Raw genomic sequence first — 20,927 nt, forward strand, 5'->3', positions numbered from 1 at the left:
TAGGACTCGAACTGACGAACCGTAAGAACATGACCTGACACAGAAGCAACAATCAGACATTTCACCGACTGAGCCACCCAGGTGCCCCAACGGAAATTTATTTGTTTTTTAATCTGTATTTTTAACAAGTGTTTTGGATAAGTTTTATACAAATAATCTGGAGTGAGGCATTTGAAAGGAATTTGTTTTGTCCAATTAATAAAAAGTTTGGAACTCTAAAAAAAAAAAAAAAAACCTTACCTCACAAAATAAGCAGAGCTCCAGGAAAAAGGAATTCATTTTCCTCATGGATTAGGAAGGAAGGGAGGCTTGGGTAACACAGAAAGCCTTCAAAAGTACTAGAGACAGGGCAAAATCAGTCCAGGTGTGAAATGTCAATTGTGACATATGTGTGATTTATCTGATTGATAGTCTTTGCAGGTTAAGGTATGACTCAGTAGTTTAATGTAAATCCCAGCAATAAAAATAGGCTTGTGGAAAAAAAGTAATAGTACAATTTACATTTGTAACTTCATAAGGCAGATAACTAAGACTATATATTTCAATCTGAATATTATAAACCAATAATGAGAACTATACAAAAATAACACATAAAAATAGTAATGATACAAATATCAAAATGAAAACTGTAACTTGAAAAGTGATTTTTTTAAGTTAAACTTTGGTTTTATTTTATTTTAATGTTTATTTATTTATTTTGAGAGAGATAGAACAGGGAAGGGGCAGAGACAGAGAGAGAGGGACAGAATCCCAAGCAGCCTCCGCACTGTCAGTGCGGAGCCCAACGAAGGGCTTAAACTCATGGACAGTGAGATCATGACCCGAGCCGAGAGCAAGAGTCAGACAATTAACTGAATGAGCCATCCAGGCGTCCCCCTAAACTTTGGTTTTATTTTAAAATGTTTTTTTTTTAATTTTTTAAAATTTTATTTAATATAATTTATTGTCAAATTGGCTTACATATAACACCCAGTGCTTATCCTTTAAAATGTTGTATTTATGAAAACAATAAAGGTAAACATTTATACCTTTCAAAAATGCATCATCAAATTTCTGAGCTGATACTTTTTGGGGATACTTGATTCCAGCTCCCCAAGTGACAAAAGGAGTTAAAGTCTCTGAAGGATGACCAGCCCCATGGGAACCTACAAATAAGACATCAAGAGTATTAAGACAGGGATATAAGAAATTATACCTAAATATTTATTTATTGTTTAATCGCTTTAAAGAATTGACCCGTATGTATTTCTACTTCTAGCCACCACACTCCCAAATGCGTGCAACTCTGCATAACAATTAGTTTTGAAATATTCCCAAAGCAAGTCAGAGCATCAATAGACAGGCAAAAACCAAACAAAAAGGTCTGTTGACTGGTTGAAAGAAGAACAAGAATATTAACAAGAAGACTTGGAGGAGATGCGACCAGCGTAGTGCCCCATGGGACACGCAGTCGGTCAAGGCCAGGTCTGTTCTGGAGAGGACAGCAAAGTCTCTTGATGAGTTTCTTCCAGGCCACTCTGGCTGGTGTAACCAAAAGCCCTTTATAGAGTGGAACCAGCTCACTAGAATTCTGTACTGTGATGTGGGGACCCAAACTTCATCTTTGCCTTGTTTTGTTCTCTGTGCACACACTGTGTTTGCCTTGGGAATCTCACAGAAAGGACAAGGTCATCTAGGGTAGACTTCCAGGAGCCCCAGGATTCCTGGTTATACCACCTTACTCTTACATTATCATCACTTACAGTTAACGCTAGGTAGATAAATAATAGGATAGGCACTTTTTGTTTTCTTCTCCATACTTTTCTCTAATTTCTCATTTTAAATGAGAATATGTTCCTTTTATAGTTAGAAAAAAGATCCTTTATATAAGATCAGGTTTTTTACACTAACATGTTAAGCATGCAATTGCCTATTAGACATTCTGCATATACGAAGACATTTAATCCTCTTCCACATTACAAGATGTCTGCAAGCTACATTTACAACTACTTTAATCATAAAGTACGTGTCACTTAGAGACAGACTAACCCCAGTCTGTCATTCCATGGTCAGAGGTAAAGATAAATGCCGTTTTCCCATCATTTCCATAAAAGTGTTCAAGAATGGACACCATTTCTTTCATTCCTGCATCCACTAGTTTAATATTGTCCTTATATTCCCTGTTTAAGAAGAAACAGAAGAGCACATTAAAGTTACATTAATTTGGAAAAATAAAATTTCTTCAACATGAACCTAATAGGAATCATCTGAAGTTATTAACTCCTAAATACTTTTATATCTCATCCTTAATATTTTAAAATCAGAGATCTTTATATTGTTAAAGATAACAATCTCTCCTTTTAAAGAAGCATAAGAATCTGAAATCATTTTCAGAAATAGTTTAAAAGGAGAATACTCTCCAATATTGATTAGCAAATATATTTTAATGAATACTTTTTACATCTCAAATGCATTGATTATGATTTTCAAGTTCATGCGTCTCATAATGCACACTATATTGTTTTTGTCACATTAATAGGTATCACTGTTTCAAGTATAAAATGTTCTCATCCCTTAGAGTGTTTGTGACATAAAACATTAATATAACATTATAAGCAAATTATATTTAAGCTTCCATACAGTTGAATAGGTTGGTTTGGTATGAATTCTATCACTTGAAATAGTCCATCATGTTAAAGAAGGGGAGCATGAGGTATTTATTACTGGTAGCTAACCAACAGGCATTATTCACAGACTTAGCTAAACCAAATTCTAAATAAAGAACAAAAGTAAAACATCGATTCTTCCTCTTATGGTCTGCAAAACTGAGAAAAATATTTGCTATTCTATATAAGGAGTTCTACTGAAATAGAACCCCTGTATACAGGGGCGCCTGGGTGGGTCAGTGGACTAAGTATCTGACCTCAGCTCAGGTCATGATCTCACTGTTCGTGAGTTTGAGCCCCGCATCAGGCTCTCTGCTGACAGCTCTGAGCCTGGAGCCTGCTTCAGATTCTATGTCTCCTTCTCTCTCTGCTCCTCCCCCACTTGTACTCAGTCTCTCTGTCTCTCTCAAACATGATTAAATGTTAAAAAAAAATTTTTAAAGGCGTGGCTGGATGGTTCAGTCAGTTAAGCATCCAACTTCAGCTCAGGTCATGAAATCATGGTCTGTGAGTTCAAGCCCTGTGTTGGGCTCTGTGCTGACAGCTCAGAGCTTTGAGCCTGGTTTGGATTCTGTGTCTCCTCTCTTTGCCCCTCCCCTGCTCACGTTCTGTCTCTGTCTCAAAAATAAATAAACATTAAAAAAAAACTTAATATTCTTTTTTCTCTGCCTTGATAAATGAAGAATATAGAATGTAAGTAATGTGATAATTACAAAAAATATATAATACTTTAAAAGTTCAAATAGAACACCCAAGTCTCTCAAAAACATGAAATTAAACACAGCATTAAAATTACCTTGATGATGGTCGGTGAGCATGTCCGTTTGTATCTATTCCTAATAAATGTAAGAAAAAAACTATTTTTTCTTCATTTAGTTTAGAAAACAAAGACTGGTTGTTTCTGGCAGCATGAAAGAATTCCTATAGGTAACAAATCAGTTAAAGAAATTTAGTCCACTTATTTTACGTAAAAAAAATTCTGATGAAAACCTTGAATTAAATGTATACATAACTATAAAATTAAATTATTTTATTTTGTTTAAGTTTATCCTCAGAACCAACCAACACAAAGTCCTTATTGTCAGTTCAGACATCAACGCTTGAATCATGAGTGAGCTGGGCTATAATTAGGCCAAAAAAGGGTTACAGAAAGGGGACCTTGATTTCATGAAGATCTCCGAAGCGCTGAATAAAATATACCAGGTTGAATTAATATGTTGACAAGAGCCAAAAATAAAACAGTACAAGTGGCGACAGTTTAGGAACATTTTATCATTTTTAAATGTTTTAGGAGCTGGACTACTTCTTGTCCTGTCTCATTGCTGCCCTTATCCAACTGTTAGTGCTCACTTGAACGGTGTGAATAGCTTCTGAACAAGTTCCTTTTCCCCAAGACTAGAACCTGTTCTTCACGCTGTGTGATAGAAAAATGCCCACTTAATAAAATATGGGTCGAAAATTATTATATTGTTTCATAATTGCAAACTGGATTCACAAAGCCCTTCTAAGATAATGAATTAAACATCTACTTGCATACACATGAATATGTAAACAAGTTTCTGTGGGGAATACTTATAAACTGCTTTCAATAAGTCAACAGGCTCTGCCAAGATACGTAATTGTCGTTCACATAACTGTCTCTCAGTAGATGGTAACTTTAACGAGGAAAATGTCATTGCCCAACAAAAGTCTGAAGTATTTTTTGAAATAATCCTTCATTATTACAAATACCAAAAAATACAAATGGTGCCATTAGAGAAACCTGCTATTCAAGAATAGAAGTAAATAAATTAAAAAAAAACCCCATAATATGTAACCTACTGCTATCCTCCTCAAAAGCATAAAACTGCCCCCTAGCTTTCATATACATTCTACTTAGCCCCTCAGAAGTTTTAAATTTAGATGGAAGTGGTGAGTTCTTCAAGAGAATGAAGTTAAATTCTAAAGATATCATTGAAAGCTGACAAAAACCAAAACAAAACAAAACAACAACAACAACAAAAACTAGCAACTTTAGTTGAGGTACGTTTATAATTTGTTCCATGATTGGTAAAAAAAAAAAAATATTCAGCCATGTAAGAAGTGCTATTCATTCACATATGGACACAAGATATGAGATGCTATGAAATTCTATTCTTGCGGAGCTCAACCTGTTAGATCCCTATTGGCTTTTTAAAAGTTGGTCTTTTGGACCTAAGAGGTTTTGAAATATACCCCTGGTTACTTTCCCCTTCATATCTAGTATACTCAGGACCATCAGCCCCCGCTTTTTCTCCTCCCCTTGCAAAGGCACTCATTCATTTCTGCACTCCACAAATATTTGTTATGCATCAAGGGAGACTGCTAGATGACTACCTCAACACGCATTCTCCCTTTCTGAGTAAAAACCTGTGATTTCGTGAAACATGGCAACGCGCCAACCTTAAAACCCAATTTCCCATCCTCTCTCACAGCTAGATGTGTCTTAGCGGTTGTGGCCAACAAGAGAGAAGTCAAATATTTCAGTCAAAAGACTATAAGGACCCTAAGGCTCTTTGAAATAAATATAATCAGGAAAGAAGGTCCTTTCCAATTCCTTGCACTGTTGACCTAAAACATTGAAGTAATGGCTGCAACTCCAGCATCTCTTGGATCATGAAAAAACTTGGAAGATAAAACGCATGCCCTGAGGATAGAGGAGAAATTCAAGACTGAGCCTTAATGACACCGTGGAGCCATTATGGCAATCCTGGACTGCACCAATCCTGGGCTGCCTACTGCTGGCGTTAACTTTATGGAGATAAAAGTAAACTTTTAAGCCGTATTTCTTCCCTATTATACAGAACTGAACCTAATCTAAACTAATACTTGTATCTATGTACCAGACAATTCCTTGATAGGAATTTAGAGATAACAGTGGGAAAAGTCAGTGTCTCTGCCGATAAGATGAAAATAGGATGGAAGGGGGATCAACCGTGGTCTAGCATAAAGAAGTACTTACGATAGTGGTATTAAGGGAATATAGAAGAGAGTTATCTAAGTCTAACTGGAAGTGAGGTGCAGCAAAGGAAAGCCATGGAAGGCCTATATGAGGAGATGCTGTACAAAGTGAGTTTTGAAAAGCAAAGAGATTCAACATGTATGAACCTCAAGGGCATTATGCTAAGTGAAACAAGCCATTCACAAAGGACAAATCCGGTATGATTCCAGTTATATGAGGTAGCTAGATTAAACAAATACATAGAAACAGAGTGTAGAATGGTAGTTGCCAGAGGCTGGGAGAGAGAGGAAATGGGGAGTTGTTCAATGAGCACCGAGTTTTGGTTTTGCAAGATGAAAACGTTCTGGAGATTGGATACACAACAATGGGAATGTCCTCAACGCTACTGAACCTGTATACTTAAAAATGGTGAAGATGGCTAATTTTATGTTATATGTATTTTACCACAGTTAAAAAAAAAAGTGAGTAGACACTCGCATGGATTTGTTTTGCTTGGATTAAACATGAGTCTTTAGGCAGGTCCCAAGTCCAGATTCCCTCTCTAGCCTTATCTCAGACGTTGCTCCCAGTCAGTATTCCTGCCACACTCAACTCCTTCCTTCAGTTCCTCAAATCTATTATGCTGGCTCTTCCCTCAGGGCCCACGATTTATATAATGCTGTGGGCTTGAAATAGGCTTCCACACTGCAATCCAGCTCCATTTCTTTGTTTCCTACGCTTCTTCAGGGATCATCTGAAAACTCTCAGGAAAGCCTTCCCCTAACTGTCTGAATCACAATTTTCTAAAGATACATTCTTTAAATATATCATATTACTTCCCACTGCTGATGATTTCATGTTTACTGTTATTATTATACATATATACCATATTTTATAAAGTCATGGGCAAATCTTTTTTTCTAATCACTATCATATCACCAACACTAGCAGTGTTGAAATAAAAGGAAGAAAGGCATAAAATCAGGCCAGCCACAAACTATACCTTCCCACCCACAAGGAATCAAATCCATGATTCCAGAGCATTTTTAGCATTTATGTATATGAAATTAGAAGCCAAGTGCCTTTCAGCATATGCTGATATAAGTAGATTCTCTTACAAAGCAATAATTAGAAAAATAATTTGCTAATTACTTTCTGAAAGAGATTTTATTTAACCTGAAAGTTTTCCCTGTTGACAAAAGCATATGTTAAAAGAAAACAGAAAATTTCAAGAAGATCCTGATAAAAGAAATAGGGTTTATCAAACCATGCACTGAATACTTAATTCACGCTAAGTAAATACAAAGAAAAATGCCGGCATATACTGAGGAACACATTTACAAACTAACAAAAATGGCCACATTGTGAAGAAGTCCACAATGTCAGTCCGAAAGATAGTACCAGTAAAGCAAGAATCATTAAAGGTCAAGCAATGAATGCTTCTTACAACAGATAAATTATAAGTTGTAATTTGTAAATGAGAAACAATGGACAGGAAGAAAGGAGAGCCAATGTCCACAATTAAGATTTTCACACAATTTTTAAAAATGTAAATTCTATTGGGTAGCTGGTGAAACTATGATAATTGTCACTATCAAATAGTCCAAACAACTTTACTTCTTAGAGCAACTCATGGATAGTTTATTAGGACTGATTTGCAAATTTATGTTTGCTTACCTTTCTGGAAAGTACAATTTTTAAAAAATCATCTTATTATAAATATATCACATTTGAACAGCATTTTCAAAAGCATTTTTCATACATCTCACATGGTCCCTCTACTGTTGGAGACTATTGTATGGTCAAAGGAAGATCAAGATTTACCTAGGATTATTCAGCAAACTGGGAATGAAACACAGGTTCCCTGAATTTCCAATCTATGGCTCATTTTACGGTCAGAAACATGGAATTTTAAAAAGTTATCTTTTCACATTATTAATTTTTTTAAATTTTCATTAACTAGGGGTGGCTGGGTGACTCAGTTGGTTGAGTGTCCGACTTTAGCTTAGGTCACGATCTCACAGTTTGTGACTTCGAGCCCCGCGTCGGGCTCTGTGCTAACAGCTCAGAGCCTGGAGCCTGCTTGGATTCTGTCTCCCTCTCTCTCTGCCCCTTCCCTGCTCATGCTCTGTCTCTCAAATATAAATAAATGTTAAAAAGAAAAATTAAAAAAAAAATTTCATTAACCGGTTATTACAGAATGTGCAGTTTCTTAGAATCCAGTCTTTACAAAATAGTATGCTACAAATACAGAACTTTCAAGTTCATGCAAGTAGGAAAAAATTAAGATGCATTTACTGACAAATCAGTCTCTAGTACTTTGGGTACAACTATGTGTGCTGAAGAGTATCAACTCAATAGCACGCACCTTAACTTTATCAAAAACCCAAGTATCCAGTTTTGTTACATCATGGGCACCAAAATCTTCACTGTCAGCATCATAGGTATATGTAAAAACATGGTCTCCATAAGCACCTAAGGAGGAAATTTGGGGAAAAATATTTTCAACAATTTTTTAAGCCTTCATCAAATATGAAATAGTCATTTAAAGATTCCTGTGAGTAACCAGAATTTTTCACAAAGCATTGTGTATTATGACAGGGAAGAGAAAGATAGGAGGAATAATTAACATTTATCTTATGTGCCTCAGACCATGATTTGTACTTTAACACATGTTATTGTTTTTTGTTCTCACAATAACATTCTAATTTACAGATACACTACATGTAAGTTAATTAACATGGCCAAAGTCACAATGCTGATACACAATAGCACAAAAATAAGCACCAAAATCTGACTCCCTGTACAGATTAACCTATTCAAAAAATTTGTGTGTCTTCAGATATACAATTTAGAATAGATGAAGTCATTTGGTTTACAACACTTCCTAAAGCAAGAAGAAAATTCAAACATTTCTCTTATTCATAGAATATGTGTATTTTTCTAAATATAAGAGAATAAGTATTGTCTATTGCTACATTCTCTGAAGGAGTCAACAAACATTAATCTTACACATTTGCAAGATTTTATTAAGAATCTAATCAACTTAGTGAATTTCTGAGATAGACTCATAGGTCACAAGGAAGAGATATAACAAAGGAACAATCTCTTATAATAGCAATTCAGTTCCAAAGATACTACCACTGCCCAGCTATTCCACTTCCCACATCCTAAGTAAAGATCTCAGTGGCTTTGTTGGTTACCATCACCATAAGAAATGGAACATTTCTATTAGATTGTTTTTGATTCAGGCGTTGTTCCTGTCCTATCAACTACAGCCGGAAGTAAGAAGGTAAACTTAGTGAGTCCTAGAAACTTAATCCATTCTCACCACTGCCAATCCCCCCAAAAGCTAAACTGCTTTCCAAAGAAGGAAGTATATATAAATGGCAAGCAGTCTGGGGTTTTTTGGCTTGCCCTACATAAGGATGTTCTATGAATATAATATGTAAAATTCTGAATGTATATTTTGCTTTCAGGACATACAGTAATACTCAACAATTCTAATTACTAAGATTACACTTATGGCTAAACATAAGGTTATAAAACCTTTTCATTAGGTGAAATGATCAATCATTCTATTCTCACTAAAAAACATTTAAAAGGGGTCCCTGGGTGGCTCAGACAGTTAGGCATCTGACTTCAGCTCAGGTCATGATCTCACAACTTGAGAGTTCGAGCCCCTCATCAGGCTCTGTGCTGACAGCTCAGAGCCTGGAGCCTGCTTCAGATTCTGTGTTTCCTCCTCTCTCTCTGTTCCTCCCCCACTCATGCCTTGTCCTTCTCTCTCTCTCTCTCTCTCTCTCTCTCTCAAGAATAAACATTAAAAAAATTAAAACTAACTAAATAAAAAATACAAAGCATTTAATGACACAAAATTCAAATGGAATCCAATTGATTTTTAGAAAATAATATATAAATGAATTTTCTAATCAATGCACAGAAACAAACACAACAAATCCAAATGGCATAATCTTGAATATGTAATAGAAATTATAAGTTATAGCATTTAAATCTTTCTGTGAATATCAACAAACTTCTTATAATGTATCAAAACAAAATGAACCAGACATCAACATCATTGTCATAATGAAGAATTACATGATAAGCACATTGCTAAATGTCTCACGAGAATTATCCAATTTAATCCTAAAAACAAACCTATGAGATATAGATTATTATTATCACATTTTTAAAAGGGCAAATTGAAGGTCAGAGAAGTTATCTAACTTTCCCAAGATTATAAAGCTGTTAAATGTTAGAGCCATACAGCACTTCATTGAATCCAAAAACTAACAAGTATATGATGTGCCAATGTTTCAAGTACGACTAAAAGAAAGAATCAAATGGACATGTCCATCCATCGTAATACACATCCCTATGTCAGAGATGTTAAATGTTAAAAACAAGTAACGCAAAAATCAATAAAATACAGTAAGTAATATATAAAAATTACCATACTGATTTATTACCTATACCATGTGAGGGAATATAATCAATGACTCTTACCTTTGGCAAACATAGTCAAGATATCAGGGCTTCCCCAGCTCCATGTGTACTTGCTCTCATTAATAAGAGAATCAAATTCCACAGGATTTTCCTTCCACCCTTCAGGTCATTGAGAGAAGAAACCAATAGTGAAAACAGTAACATATACCTGGTGAAGTATTAGTATAACCCCTAACGTGGTATTCTTCAACGAATGACAATGAGGATTAATTGCAGAACAAATGCAAAACTGGTAAGCGATTTTGTTACATGTATTATACCATAAACTATTTTAAGATTTTATTTTTAAGTAATCTCATATGCCATAATTTTCTTTGAAAGTTTACAATAGATAATTTCCTTCTTACTAAAATACAGAATTTCTTTTTAAGCTTTGGGCTCTAACATCTAGGAAAACCGTGGATCCATCCAATCAGATTGTTTCAGGAGCACAGGACGACCAAACCAAAGCTTAATTCTTGAATCAACACCAGTGTGTGTTTATGAGTAAGGCATGCTAAAATACTTGCCAAAAGTCGGACAAAACACACATCACTTTGTGTCATGATTCAGTGTTAAGCAATATTCATGCAACAAATTTTTCATATACTAAAGTCATCCATACAGACAATACCTTTGGCAACTGCACTGACATCTTCATAAAACCCAGCAATCAGGGCCACATGACCTGGCCGAGACTCAGTTGGCACACGGGTATGAGATAAGCCCCAGCTGCCTTCATGCATTATGATATTCCTAAAAGATATTATCGATCAATAGTTAACACAGACTATGATTAAGTCCTGTTAGAGCTTTAGAAAAATAAGATTATTCCAGAAGGAATCAAAATCAAAACGCGAGTCAAAATTTACGAAGGAAAGGAATCTTTATGGGGCACCTGCGTGGCTCAGTCGGTTAAGCGTCCGACTTCAGCTCAGGTCATGAGCTCACAGTTTGTGAGTTCTGATCCCAGCTGAACCCAGACCTAACCCTCTGACTAGCTGGATTCAGCACTGTAAGTAAGCCAGTGAGACAAAGAACCATCTTACCACGACACATGTGTATGAAGCCATAAAGTATTCAGATGGCTTGTTACCCATGAAATAACTGACACATACAATATTCCATCAAAGTGAGATTTCATTAGGTGTGACATGTATGGTATTACGGTCATGCAGGAGAAAGTCCTTCTTAGGTGATACACGCTGAAGCGTTTGGTGGTAAGTGTATGAGATCTTGCTTTCAAATTAAGGAGGAAAAAATAATTAAAAATTTAAGCACGCGTGTGTGTAAATGTGAGGGTATATCGAGAAAGAAATGTAAATATGAAAATAATTAAAAACTGTTAAACCTACAATAAGGGTATACAGATGTTCATCATTATAATCCTTTCCATTTCTCTGTGCTGAAAAATTCTCAAAATAAAAAACTGAAGGTAGGAGAAATGGCTAGACTCCTAATTAGGAGTTAAATTACATTCCTAAATTTGAGATTAAAACAGGCATAAGTTTTCTTTTGCTAAAAGGTGGTGTCAATATTCTTTAAGTTAAAATATATATATATATATATATATTCTTTAAGTTGTATCCCAGAGAAAGCAAACCACCAGCAACACCATTGCAGGTGACGGACCAGCAGAGCAACCTGCTATACAAGACCGACTGCACTGGTAACGGTTTTCGAAATGAACGCCTGACACCCAAAATAATAACTACTAGGACTGGTTTAGATACTCTTTTTTTTTTCTTAATGTTTATTCATTTTTGAGAGAGAGACAAAGCACGAGCAGGAGAGGGGCAGAGAGAGGGGAGACACAGAATCTGAAGCAGGCTCCAGGCTCCGAGCTGTCAGCACAGAGCCTGACACGGGGCTCAAGCCCACAAACCCAGAGATCATGACCGGAGTGAAGCTGGACGCTTAACGGACTAAGCCACCCAGGCGGCCCTGGTTTAGATATTCTTAAATACTGACTTACTTCATACTAAAACCAATTTCGGTTAAATGCATGCATAATAAATAAAAAGTCTAAAAACTACTGAACCACTTATTAAGGGAGAAATATTTTTTAACTTCTTCGGTTATTTAATGAGAACTGAACTTTAACACAAAGAGGTAGGTATAAAGAAATTTGGATCTCTCTGTTCAAAAACATTTTCATCAGTTCATGGGGCACCTGGGTGGCTCAGTCAGTTAAGCGTCCAACTTCAGCTCAGGTCACGATCTCACGGTCTGTGAGCTCGAGCCCCACATCAGGCTCTGTGCTGATAGCCTGGACTGCTTCGGATTCTGTGTCTCCCTCTCTCTCTGCCCCTCCCCTGCTCATGCTCTGTCTCTCAAAAATAAATAAAAGTTAAAAAAAATTTTTTTTGGTCAGTTCAGATATTTTTTAAAAGACAAAGGGAGGAATGAATAAAACCTTTCACAAACAGGTTTAAAAGAAACTAGAAGATTACTGAAATTGTAAACACACAATGGCTTACAACACAAGGCACATCAACCATGCACGCCCTTGGCCTGCCACCCACCACCCAAATGAGAAACAAGTGCTACCAGCAAAGCTCGCCTTTTCCTTCAGAACCAGTATATTTTTATACTATTAATTTGTAATGAACTATATTTCTCTTTCTTTGACAACTAGGAAACTCATCAAAATATATCACCCAAATTTTTAATTATTTGTAGAAATTCATGTGACATATTTTTGTGAACCGAACTTAACTCTGGTTTGATTTTCTTTTCTTACTCATCTTTTCCCACTGCCCTGAGTTGCTCACTTATTTACTTTGATCCTTTAGTATATTATACATTTATCTAAGCCACCATTAATTTATTTCAGGAAATTAACAGGAATCCAAGGTCCTTCATTCTTCTAGCAGTGAACAAACACTTATTAATCGCCTACTATGTTCTAAGAACTGGAAATAAAGTGGTATGCAAAACAAACGCCCAGGCTTCATGGACCCTGCACATGCTAAGTACTATAAAGAAAACGAAAAAACACAGGAAACAGGGGCACCTGAGTGGCTCAGTCATTTAAGCGGCAGACTCTCAATTTTAGCTCGGGTCATGATCTCACGGTTCGTGAGACTGAGCCCCACTTCTGACTCCATGCTGACAGGGAGCAGAGCCTGCTTCTGACTCTCTCTCTCCCTCTCTCCCTGCCCCTCCCCTTCTCACACTCATTCTGTCTAAAAATAAAGAGACATACATACATACATACATAAATCACAGTAAAGAGATAAAAGTAATGATGGCAGGTGAGAATGGGGAAGATGGAATAATATTTTAGATAAATATCCACTTGAATCTGAGTTTCACTCTCTCTACAACAGCATTAGAAGGGCTTTTGAGGGGCTGGCCACTAATCAGAAAAATAATAATTATTTGTAGGAGCCCTATAAGTTTAAAAACTTAAATATTTCTTTTCAAAGCCACTTCATAGAGTCTAAAGTCACATTTAACAGTGACATAGACGTGGAAGGGCTTTCTATATTTTATAGGTGTATTCTGAGTTGAACTCTGTATTTTCTAGTTAAACACCATCGTAATTAGCAATTCATTAGTACTTACGCTTGTCATTATTTTAGAAATGTAACCGGCTTGTTTTATAAGTAAAAGATAAGCCAGGTTTGGAAAATTAGGACAAGTTGGGCCAAGCAGCTAAGGTCACACATAACTCCTGGGAAGAAATAAACCTGTGAATCCACAGACAAAGGCAGATATATATGTGCCCTATTGTCTTTCTCATCATCACTTCTATGTCCACCATGAGATCAAATAATATCAGGATAACTTTTTCTTTGTATCAGTTAACATGCTTACCTAATAAATGGTGCTCTCGAATTTCCATTTTCATCTAATTCGTAAAGTGTATCTGCCCGCAGGCCATCCGCAACAAACAGTACTAATCTTTTTGCTGGAGGAGGCAATGGTGTAAACTGAGGAGTCATTCCATGAACCAAAGGAGAGGTAAAATAAATATCGAAGATGGAGCCGAAGAACACAAAATGTACGAACAATCCCAAAATAAAGAAGAGCAGCATATCCAGTGTGACTAACTAGTCTTCGAGGAAAACTGAGAGAGGGGACAAAATTAAATCTGGGTAAACCTTCATGCAATTGTACATATTTTTAAATATTTTGATGACTGCATGTAGAAGTGAACATATATGGTAAAATATCACATAATTTACAACTTCACTTTCATTTACGGTGGTAACAATGAACATTATTTAATAATGAGATAATACTGAAATAAAATATGTGATAAAATACACTCGCACAAAGAGAAAGTTCAAGTATGATACACAATTAGCACCACTAAACTATTTATGTAGAATAAATGTAAGTGCATGCTAAGTTCAAAAAAACTAACACAGGATTAAAAATCAAAGAATTAAATGAGTGTTAAAATGAATCAGGGTTCAGTCAAATCAAATCCTGTATGAAACAGAAAATCATGCATGGTGCTGTTGGCTGCTCATATGACCCCACCACTGATATTCTTGGAATTTAACATTACTTAAATGTTTGCGGATTTCTTTTGACTTTTGGTTATCAGCTCAGGACACTTGTAGATTCTCCTGATAATCACCAAGTTGAGCAGGTAACATGCATTTTTGTCTATTTAGCTGAATTATGGGAAGGAAAAAGTAGTTAAACTCCATGTGTTTCGGAAAATGTATACTCATTAAGGGAACACTTTCAGTTCCCTGAACCAATATAAAAAAAGCAAAGGTTATATTCATTTATTCAATGAAAATGTTTGTGCATATATTCTGTGCATAACTGTGTGTGGGGTACAACCGAGAACACCAAGAAGACATAGTCACATATCTGATAAGCTTACAAATACTTACAGAAAGAAAAGTAAGCAATATGAAATATTTAAATAATACTGTAAGACAGTATGCCATTAACTGCCAAGATCAAGTCCATGGGAGTGTTTTCCAAGTCAGTCTGTAATTTACTTCTGTTGGTCAATCTCCCTGCAGATTAAAAACAACAACAAAGTACTCTTAACTTGTCTTTCTTGTAATATAACTACATCAGTTACATACAGTGACCCTTGGCTGAAAAACACCAAAGATGAAGTCGTTTTAATTATAGACACGTCTTATTCTTCCTGGCCTAAAGAATTACATCATGGAAGGTGGCAAAATACCTTGTAAAAACCCTAAAACATTGGGGGGGGGGGGAACCCTTATCAAGGTCAAGCAGATCATAAAAAGAATATGAAATACAGTAAACAGCCAAATTATGGGCCACTATTTTCCTAAGAGAATTAAGAGTCAAATGAGTATTAAAGACATTCCATAAAGTATAAAAAGTCCCTTAGTGAGAAGATGCAAGACCCTCAGAATAAATATTCTTTTTCTAATATATATGAACTCCAACTACACAGCAAGCACCATCTTAACAATGGTATTCTGAACATAAAAATAAAACAATCACTGTGATACATTTGGAAAATGCAGAAAAATCACCTATTATTCTACCACCTAAAGAAAAGTCAGTTACATTTCTTATAGTTTTTATCCACTCTACATTTTTATAAAGGCTCACAATTTTATATATTTTTATATCTATTTTTCCCTTTTTATACATTAAGATTTCTTTATTACTTAAAAAAAATCCTCTTGGTACATACCATTTACCATTACCATGCTCTATTCTTTTTTTTTTTTTTTAATATATGAGATTTATTGTCAAATTGGTTTCCATACAACACCCAGTGCTCATCCCAAAAGATGCCCTCTTCAATACCCATCACCCCCTCTCCCCCCCCTCCCACCCCCCATTACCATGCTCTATTCTATGGGTACACTGAAATTTTCTTGATCACCCCCATGCTGTTAAACATCGAAGTGTTTTTTTTTTCCATTTTCTCACTATTAAAAGTGTCAACATGATTTGTAGTTTTTATATTAACTTTTAGACATGTCACGTGTTTAACATACTGTGTGTAAATGCAATACTGGGTCAAAGGCTATGAGCCCCTTTAAGGCTTTTGATACACTGTATCCAGATGCACTTTTTTTTAGCTAAATACTGATTCTCCTAATGATAAACTAATGTAACACAAGCAATATAGATTTCTCTTGTTTATCCCACAAGCCCTCCTAGAGAAAAAGCTATCCCTTCAAATAGACGCAGTGTAATTTGATAAATTGAAAAGGAGACATTGAGAACAATACTCTCAGTGACAAGATTTCAAATAGAGAAATTGTTATTAATAACAGTGTTTCAAGAAAGGAAAGTATGGTCAACTGTGTCAGATAAAGACTGGAGTAAGAGCAGGGCTGCACAGTGACTCGGTGGCTGAAGGGTGTCGTTAACCTCACTGAAGAATTGCAACAGACTACTAAGGGCTGAGCCCTATTAAAGTGCTTGTTTGGAAAGTGAACAGGAGGTAAGGAAGGGAAAGACAGTGGAATGAATACAGCTTTTTGGGAGAGCGTTAACTCTGAAGAAGAAAAATGAAAATTGACATGGGGCCACTAGATGGTTTTCTTCTCCTAGAAATAAATTTGGGTGCTGAGGAATGATTCTGAATGCAGAAAGAGATGAAAGCTGGGGAAACTGCAGGAGTTACAAACCCTTGTGAAAGCCAGAAAAGATGGGACGGAGAGCACAAGTGGAGGAGACGACCTACTCCTAGTTAGCCTGGGACCTTCCTGCTTTTGGCCTTGAAGGTCTTGCAGCACCTGGGAAACCTCTCAAGTCCACACAATCTATCTTGGGCTCTTCGGTTGACTCCTCCCACGGCAGCCTGCCTCTCAAATTTCTCACATCTTCTCAACTGTCACCTCCTCAAGGTTTCTCTGACCACCAGAAGTAGACCCCTCCCCTTCATTTTCCTTGATTTAAATAATCACACATTCTGGGGCACCTGGGTGGCTCAGTAGGTTGAGCACCCAACTTTGGCTCAGGTCATGATCTCACAGTTTGTGAGTTCAAACCCCGCATCGGGCTCTGTGCTGACAGCTCAGAGCCTGGAGCCTGCTTCAGATTCTGTGTCTCCCCCCTCTTTCCGCCCTTCCCCTGTTGCACTCTCTGTCTCTCACTCTCTAAAATAAATACACATTAAATAAATAAATAAATAAATAATCATATATTCTGTATTTATAATAAAAATATAATATCTAGCAGCCCATTTTTCAGTGCTAACAAGGAATTCTGCTATAATTCTTTCAGATCCAATAAACTATCTACTAATGGATGTTTTTAATTTTCTTAAACATATGCTATTAAATTAAAATTACCCCTGTTTTTCTTTTTGAGTGTAAGGGCTCTCTGTCATACCTTCCACTTATTTAAACGTTAATTATTTTAAGATCAACAGTCTTACTAATTTTTTCCTGAAGCATTCTAAATTTTCTGAAGCACCTACTTTTTAATTTTTCAATCAACTTTATTAAAGTATAATTTATATATAAAAATGGACCCATTTTAAGTTTTATGTTTTGGCAAGTACGTACTCACATAAACAGAATCGAGATCTAGAATAGTTTTCTCTTTCTAAGAAGTTCCCCCATGTCCCTCTGCAGACAATCCCTGCTCTATAGTCCTGACCATAAGCAATCACTAATCCGTCTTCTGTGATGCACGATTAATGTTGAGAGGCGCCTGGGTGGCTCAGTTGGTTATGCGTCCGACTTCAGTTCAGGTCATGGTCTTGCGGTTTGTGGATTTGAGCAACGCTCAAATTTGTCAAGCTGTGCTTGACAGCTCAGAGCCTGGGGCCCGCTTCGGATTCTGTGTCTCCCTCTTTCTCTGCCCCTCCCCTGCTCATGCTCTGTCTGTCTGTCTCTCAAAAATAAATAATAAACATTAAAAAAAAATTCAAGCAAAAAAATGAAAGATTAATGTTGAATGTTCTAGATCATCACTGAGATGGAATCATAATAGTTTATTATATCTATTTTCATTTAGCATGTTTTTGAGATTCATGCAGGTGATTTAGTTGTTTTTTCCTTTTTAATTTTAAGAAGTCTCCCACTGTAGGGATATACCACAAATTGTTTATGTATTAACCTCTTGAAGGATATGTGAATTGTTTCCAGTTTCTGGCTATTATAAATAAAGCTTCTTAAAACAGCAAATGCACAGGACTTTATGTATACATGCTTTCATTTCTCTTGGGTAAATATGCAGAATGAGAATTGCTGGGTTAAATGGCAAGCAGATGTTTAAATTCATATAAAGAACTGCCAAACTTTCCAAATTGCTTTACACACCTGTTATACACACTGTTTTTTCAGAAAGTGCTTTAAAACTTTATTGACAATCTATAATTTTGCTATAAGTGCCATTTAAGAATTTAACCTAATTTTTATAGTAAGTGTAATGTGCTTTACATTCTTTTATATATTGTGTATCACGTATCTCCATAGTAAGAGTATTCAATTATAGCACTAGCTACTTACTATTGACTGTCTACTCTGCATCAGATCCTGCATTGGGTACTTTACTTACATTCTCTCCTCTAATCCTCAGAATCTGCTTTGTCAACTATGTATTAGAACCCCATTTTCATAGCAAAGAGTCTAATGGGGCCTAAGTGATCCTCCCAAGATAGTAAGGGGAAGAGCTGAGATCCGAATCCTGGGTCACATCACTGGAGAGCCTGAGCTTTTCTAACACTTATTCAGATAACCAGTGCGTCCAGAATTGGTCTCGGTATCTTTCTTTGAGGGGCTGGATGGCATTATGGGAAAGAGTGTGTACCGAAGCATTCCACTGCAGGGATTCAAATCCTGTCTTCTCTACTTACTGGCAGTGTGACTTGAAGCAAGTTATTTAACTTCTTTGTGCCTCAGTTTCCTCATCCGCTAAATGGCGATAACAATAGTACCTTCCTGAGGTGTTATTAGAATTGAGTTAATATGTGTAAAATACGCAGAAGAGTGCCGGCCAGAGTCAGCACTCATTAAGTATTAGCTAATATTGTTCCCGATGTACATGAAGCTGGACTCATCATGTGAGAAAAACTTGTTTGCTGTCCTAGTTGAGTTTAAAATCTAATTGAATAGATGTAAATCTCTTGGAGAACCAAATCCCAAACTATGTTTCATACCAATGCATCAACTTTAGCTTCATTGCTCTGCTGCCACTTTCTTTATCTATATGGGTGTTTTGTTGTTTTTTTTTTTAATTCTGGTAAGAACACTTAACATGAGATCCACCCTCTTAAATTTTTAAGTGTACAATACAGTATTGTTACCTATAGGCACAATGTTGTACAGCAGATGCCTAGAATTGATTCATCTTGCAAAACTGAGATTTTTCTAGCTATTGAACAACAACTCCCATTTCTCCTCCCCCCACCCAGTCCCTGGAGACCATCATTCCACTCTCCACTTCCATAAGTCTCTCTTAGGTTATCTCACGTAAGAAGGGTCATGCAGTGTCTGTCCTTCTGTGACTAGCTCATCTCAGCCAGCGTAATGTCCTCCAGGCCAGAAGTGTCTGATAGCCCCAGTTGCTCCATTTATTTGCCAACGTATTTGGTATTTTATCCTGCTTAATTTCACCTTTCCTAAAGTGGGAGTGTCCTTGTAACCTACTGCGGTTTTAATTTACATTTCCCCAATGACCAGTGACATTCAGCAACTTCTCATGTTTAACGGACATTTTCTTAATGTTCTTCCCCCCCCTTTTCATTTTTTTAAGTTTATTTCTTTATTTTGAGAGAGAGAGAGAGAGAGAGAGAGGGAGAGAGAGAAGGAGAGAGAGAGAGAGAGAGAATGAGAATCCCAAGCAGGCTCCCCACAGAGCTGGATGCAGGGCATGAACCCACAAACTGTGAGATCGTGACCTAAGCCGAAAACAAGAGTCAGACACTTAACCTACTAAGTCACCCAGGTGCCCCTCCCTTTTCATTTTTAAGTGTTTTTCAAAAAGCAGTCCTTTTAAATTTTGGTTAAGTTCAATTAATTTTTCTTTGAGTTATTTGTTTTGTGTCCTACATAAGGAATTTTTGTAAGTGACAGCACTTTTTTAAATACAGATTTTTAATCTTTTTTATTTGAAAGTAACTTCAAACTGAGAAAATAGTTGCAAGAATAACGGTACAAAAACCAGTATACCCCTTAGCCACACACATCTAATGTTCACATTTTCCCCATTTCCTTTATCATTTTTTTGTCTTGCCTCTCCTCTCCCTTCCTCATCTATCTTACGCCTCGTGTACGTACATGCACACCCACGTGTGTATGCATGTGTATACAATTACGTAATACTGTTTTGGAAGCATCTGAGGATAAGTTACATACTCTGTGGCCCTTAAGCTCTAAATACTTCAGTGTTTGTTTCCTGAGAACAGTGGTGCTCTCTTACAGCAGTCGTCAACTTCAGTAAATTCAACATTGGCATTTCATCTCATCTACCAGCTGTACTCCAATTTTTGAAGTGCCCCAATAATGTTCCTTATAGCATTTTTATAGCTCTACTGAGGCATAACTGGTCTATAATAGATTGTACAGATTTAAAATGTACAATACACACAGGCGAGATAATGAACATACCCATAACCCTCAAAACTTTCCTCATGGCTGTGTAATTCACCCCTACATACTCTGTAGTTTTTGATATTATTGCAAGTGGTAGTTTTTATTTCAATTTCTCCTCGTTAGTTCTTCAATCACCGATTTTTATACACTCACCTTGTATTCTGCAACAGTGACAAGTAGCTTTTATGTAGATACCTTTCAATTTTCTAGAGATAATTATATCATCTGTGAATAAAGGACTTCTTCCTTGTCAATATAAATGTCTTTCATTTTTGTCTCATGTTTAGTGTACTGTCCAGAATCTCCAGTATTCTCCAGATG

At 36.3% G+C, this 20,927-nt stretch overlaps 1 protein-coding gene across 8 annotated transcripts in view; it reads right to left on the reverse strand.

The window, feature by feature from the left end:
• PIGN (phosphatidylinositol glycan anchor biosynthesis class N) overlaps nucleotides 1-20,927 on the reverse strand; it is a 103,576-nt gene that overhangs the window by 70,548 nt on the left and 12,101 nt on the right. For 6 of the 8 annotated variants that reach the window (XM_078435175.2, XM_078435174.2, XM_078435176.2 and 3 more), the window contains 8 exons: nucleotides 14,952-15,080; nucleotides 13,915-14,167; nucleotides 10,727-10,848; nucleotides 10,114-10,212; nucleotides 7,973-8,079; nucleotides 3,442-3,566; nucleotides 2,029-2,159; nucleotides 1,029-1,145 (listed from right to left, as the gene is read on the reverse strand). In XM_078435175.2, coding sequence (XP_078291301.2) covers nucleotides 1,029-1,145; nucleotides 2,029-2,159; nucleotides 3,442-3,566; nucleotides 7,973-8,079; nucleotides 10,114-10,212; nucleotides 10,727-10,848; nucleotides 13,915-14,135 — 922 coding nt within the window. In that variant the 5' untranslated portion in view covers nucleotides 14,136-14,167; nucleotides 14,952-15,080. Of the gene's footprint in view, nucleotides 1-1,028; nucleotides 1,146-2,028; nucleotides 2,160-3,441; nucleotides 3,567-7,972; nucleotides 8,080-10,113; nucleotides 10,213-10,726; nucleotides 10,849-13,662; nucleotides 13,776-13,914; nucleotides 14,168-14,951; nucleotides 15,081-20,927 lie in introns of those variants that run through there. The other 2 variants (XM_078435173.2, XM_060614016.3) reach the window with 2 other exon arrangements.

This window comes from Panthera onca, chromosome D3, assembly GCF_046562875.1.
Source record: "Panthera onca isolate mPanOnc1 chromosome D3, mPanOnc1 haplotype 2, whole genome shotgun sequence".
In the NCBI taxonomy this organism is placed as follows: Eukaryota; Metazoa; Chordata; class Mammalia; order Carnivora; family Felidae; genus Panthera; species Panthera onca.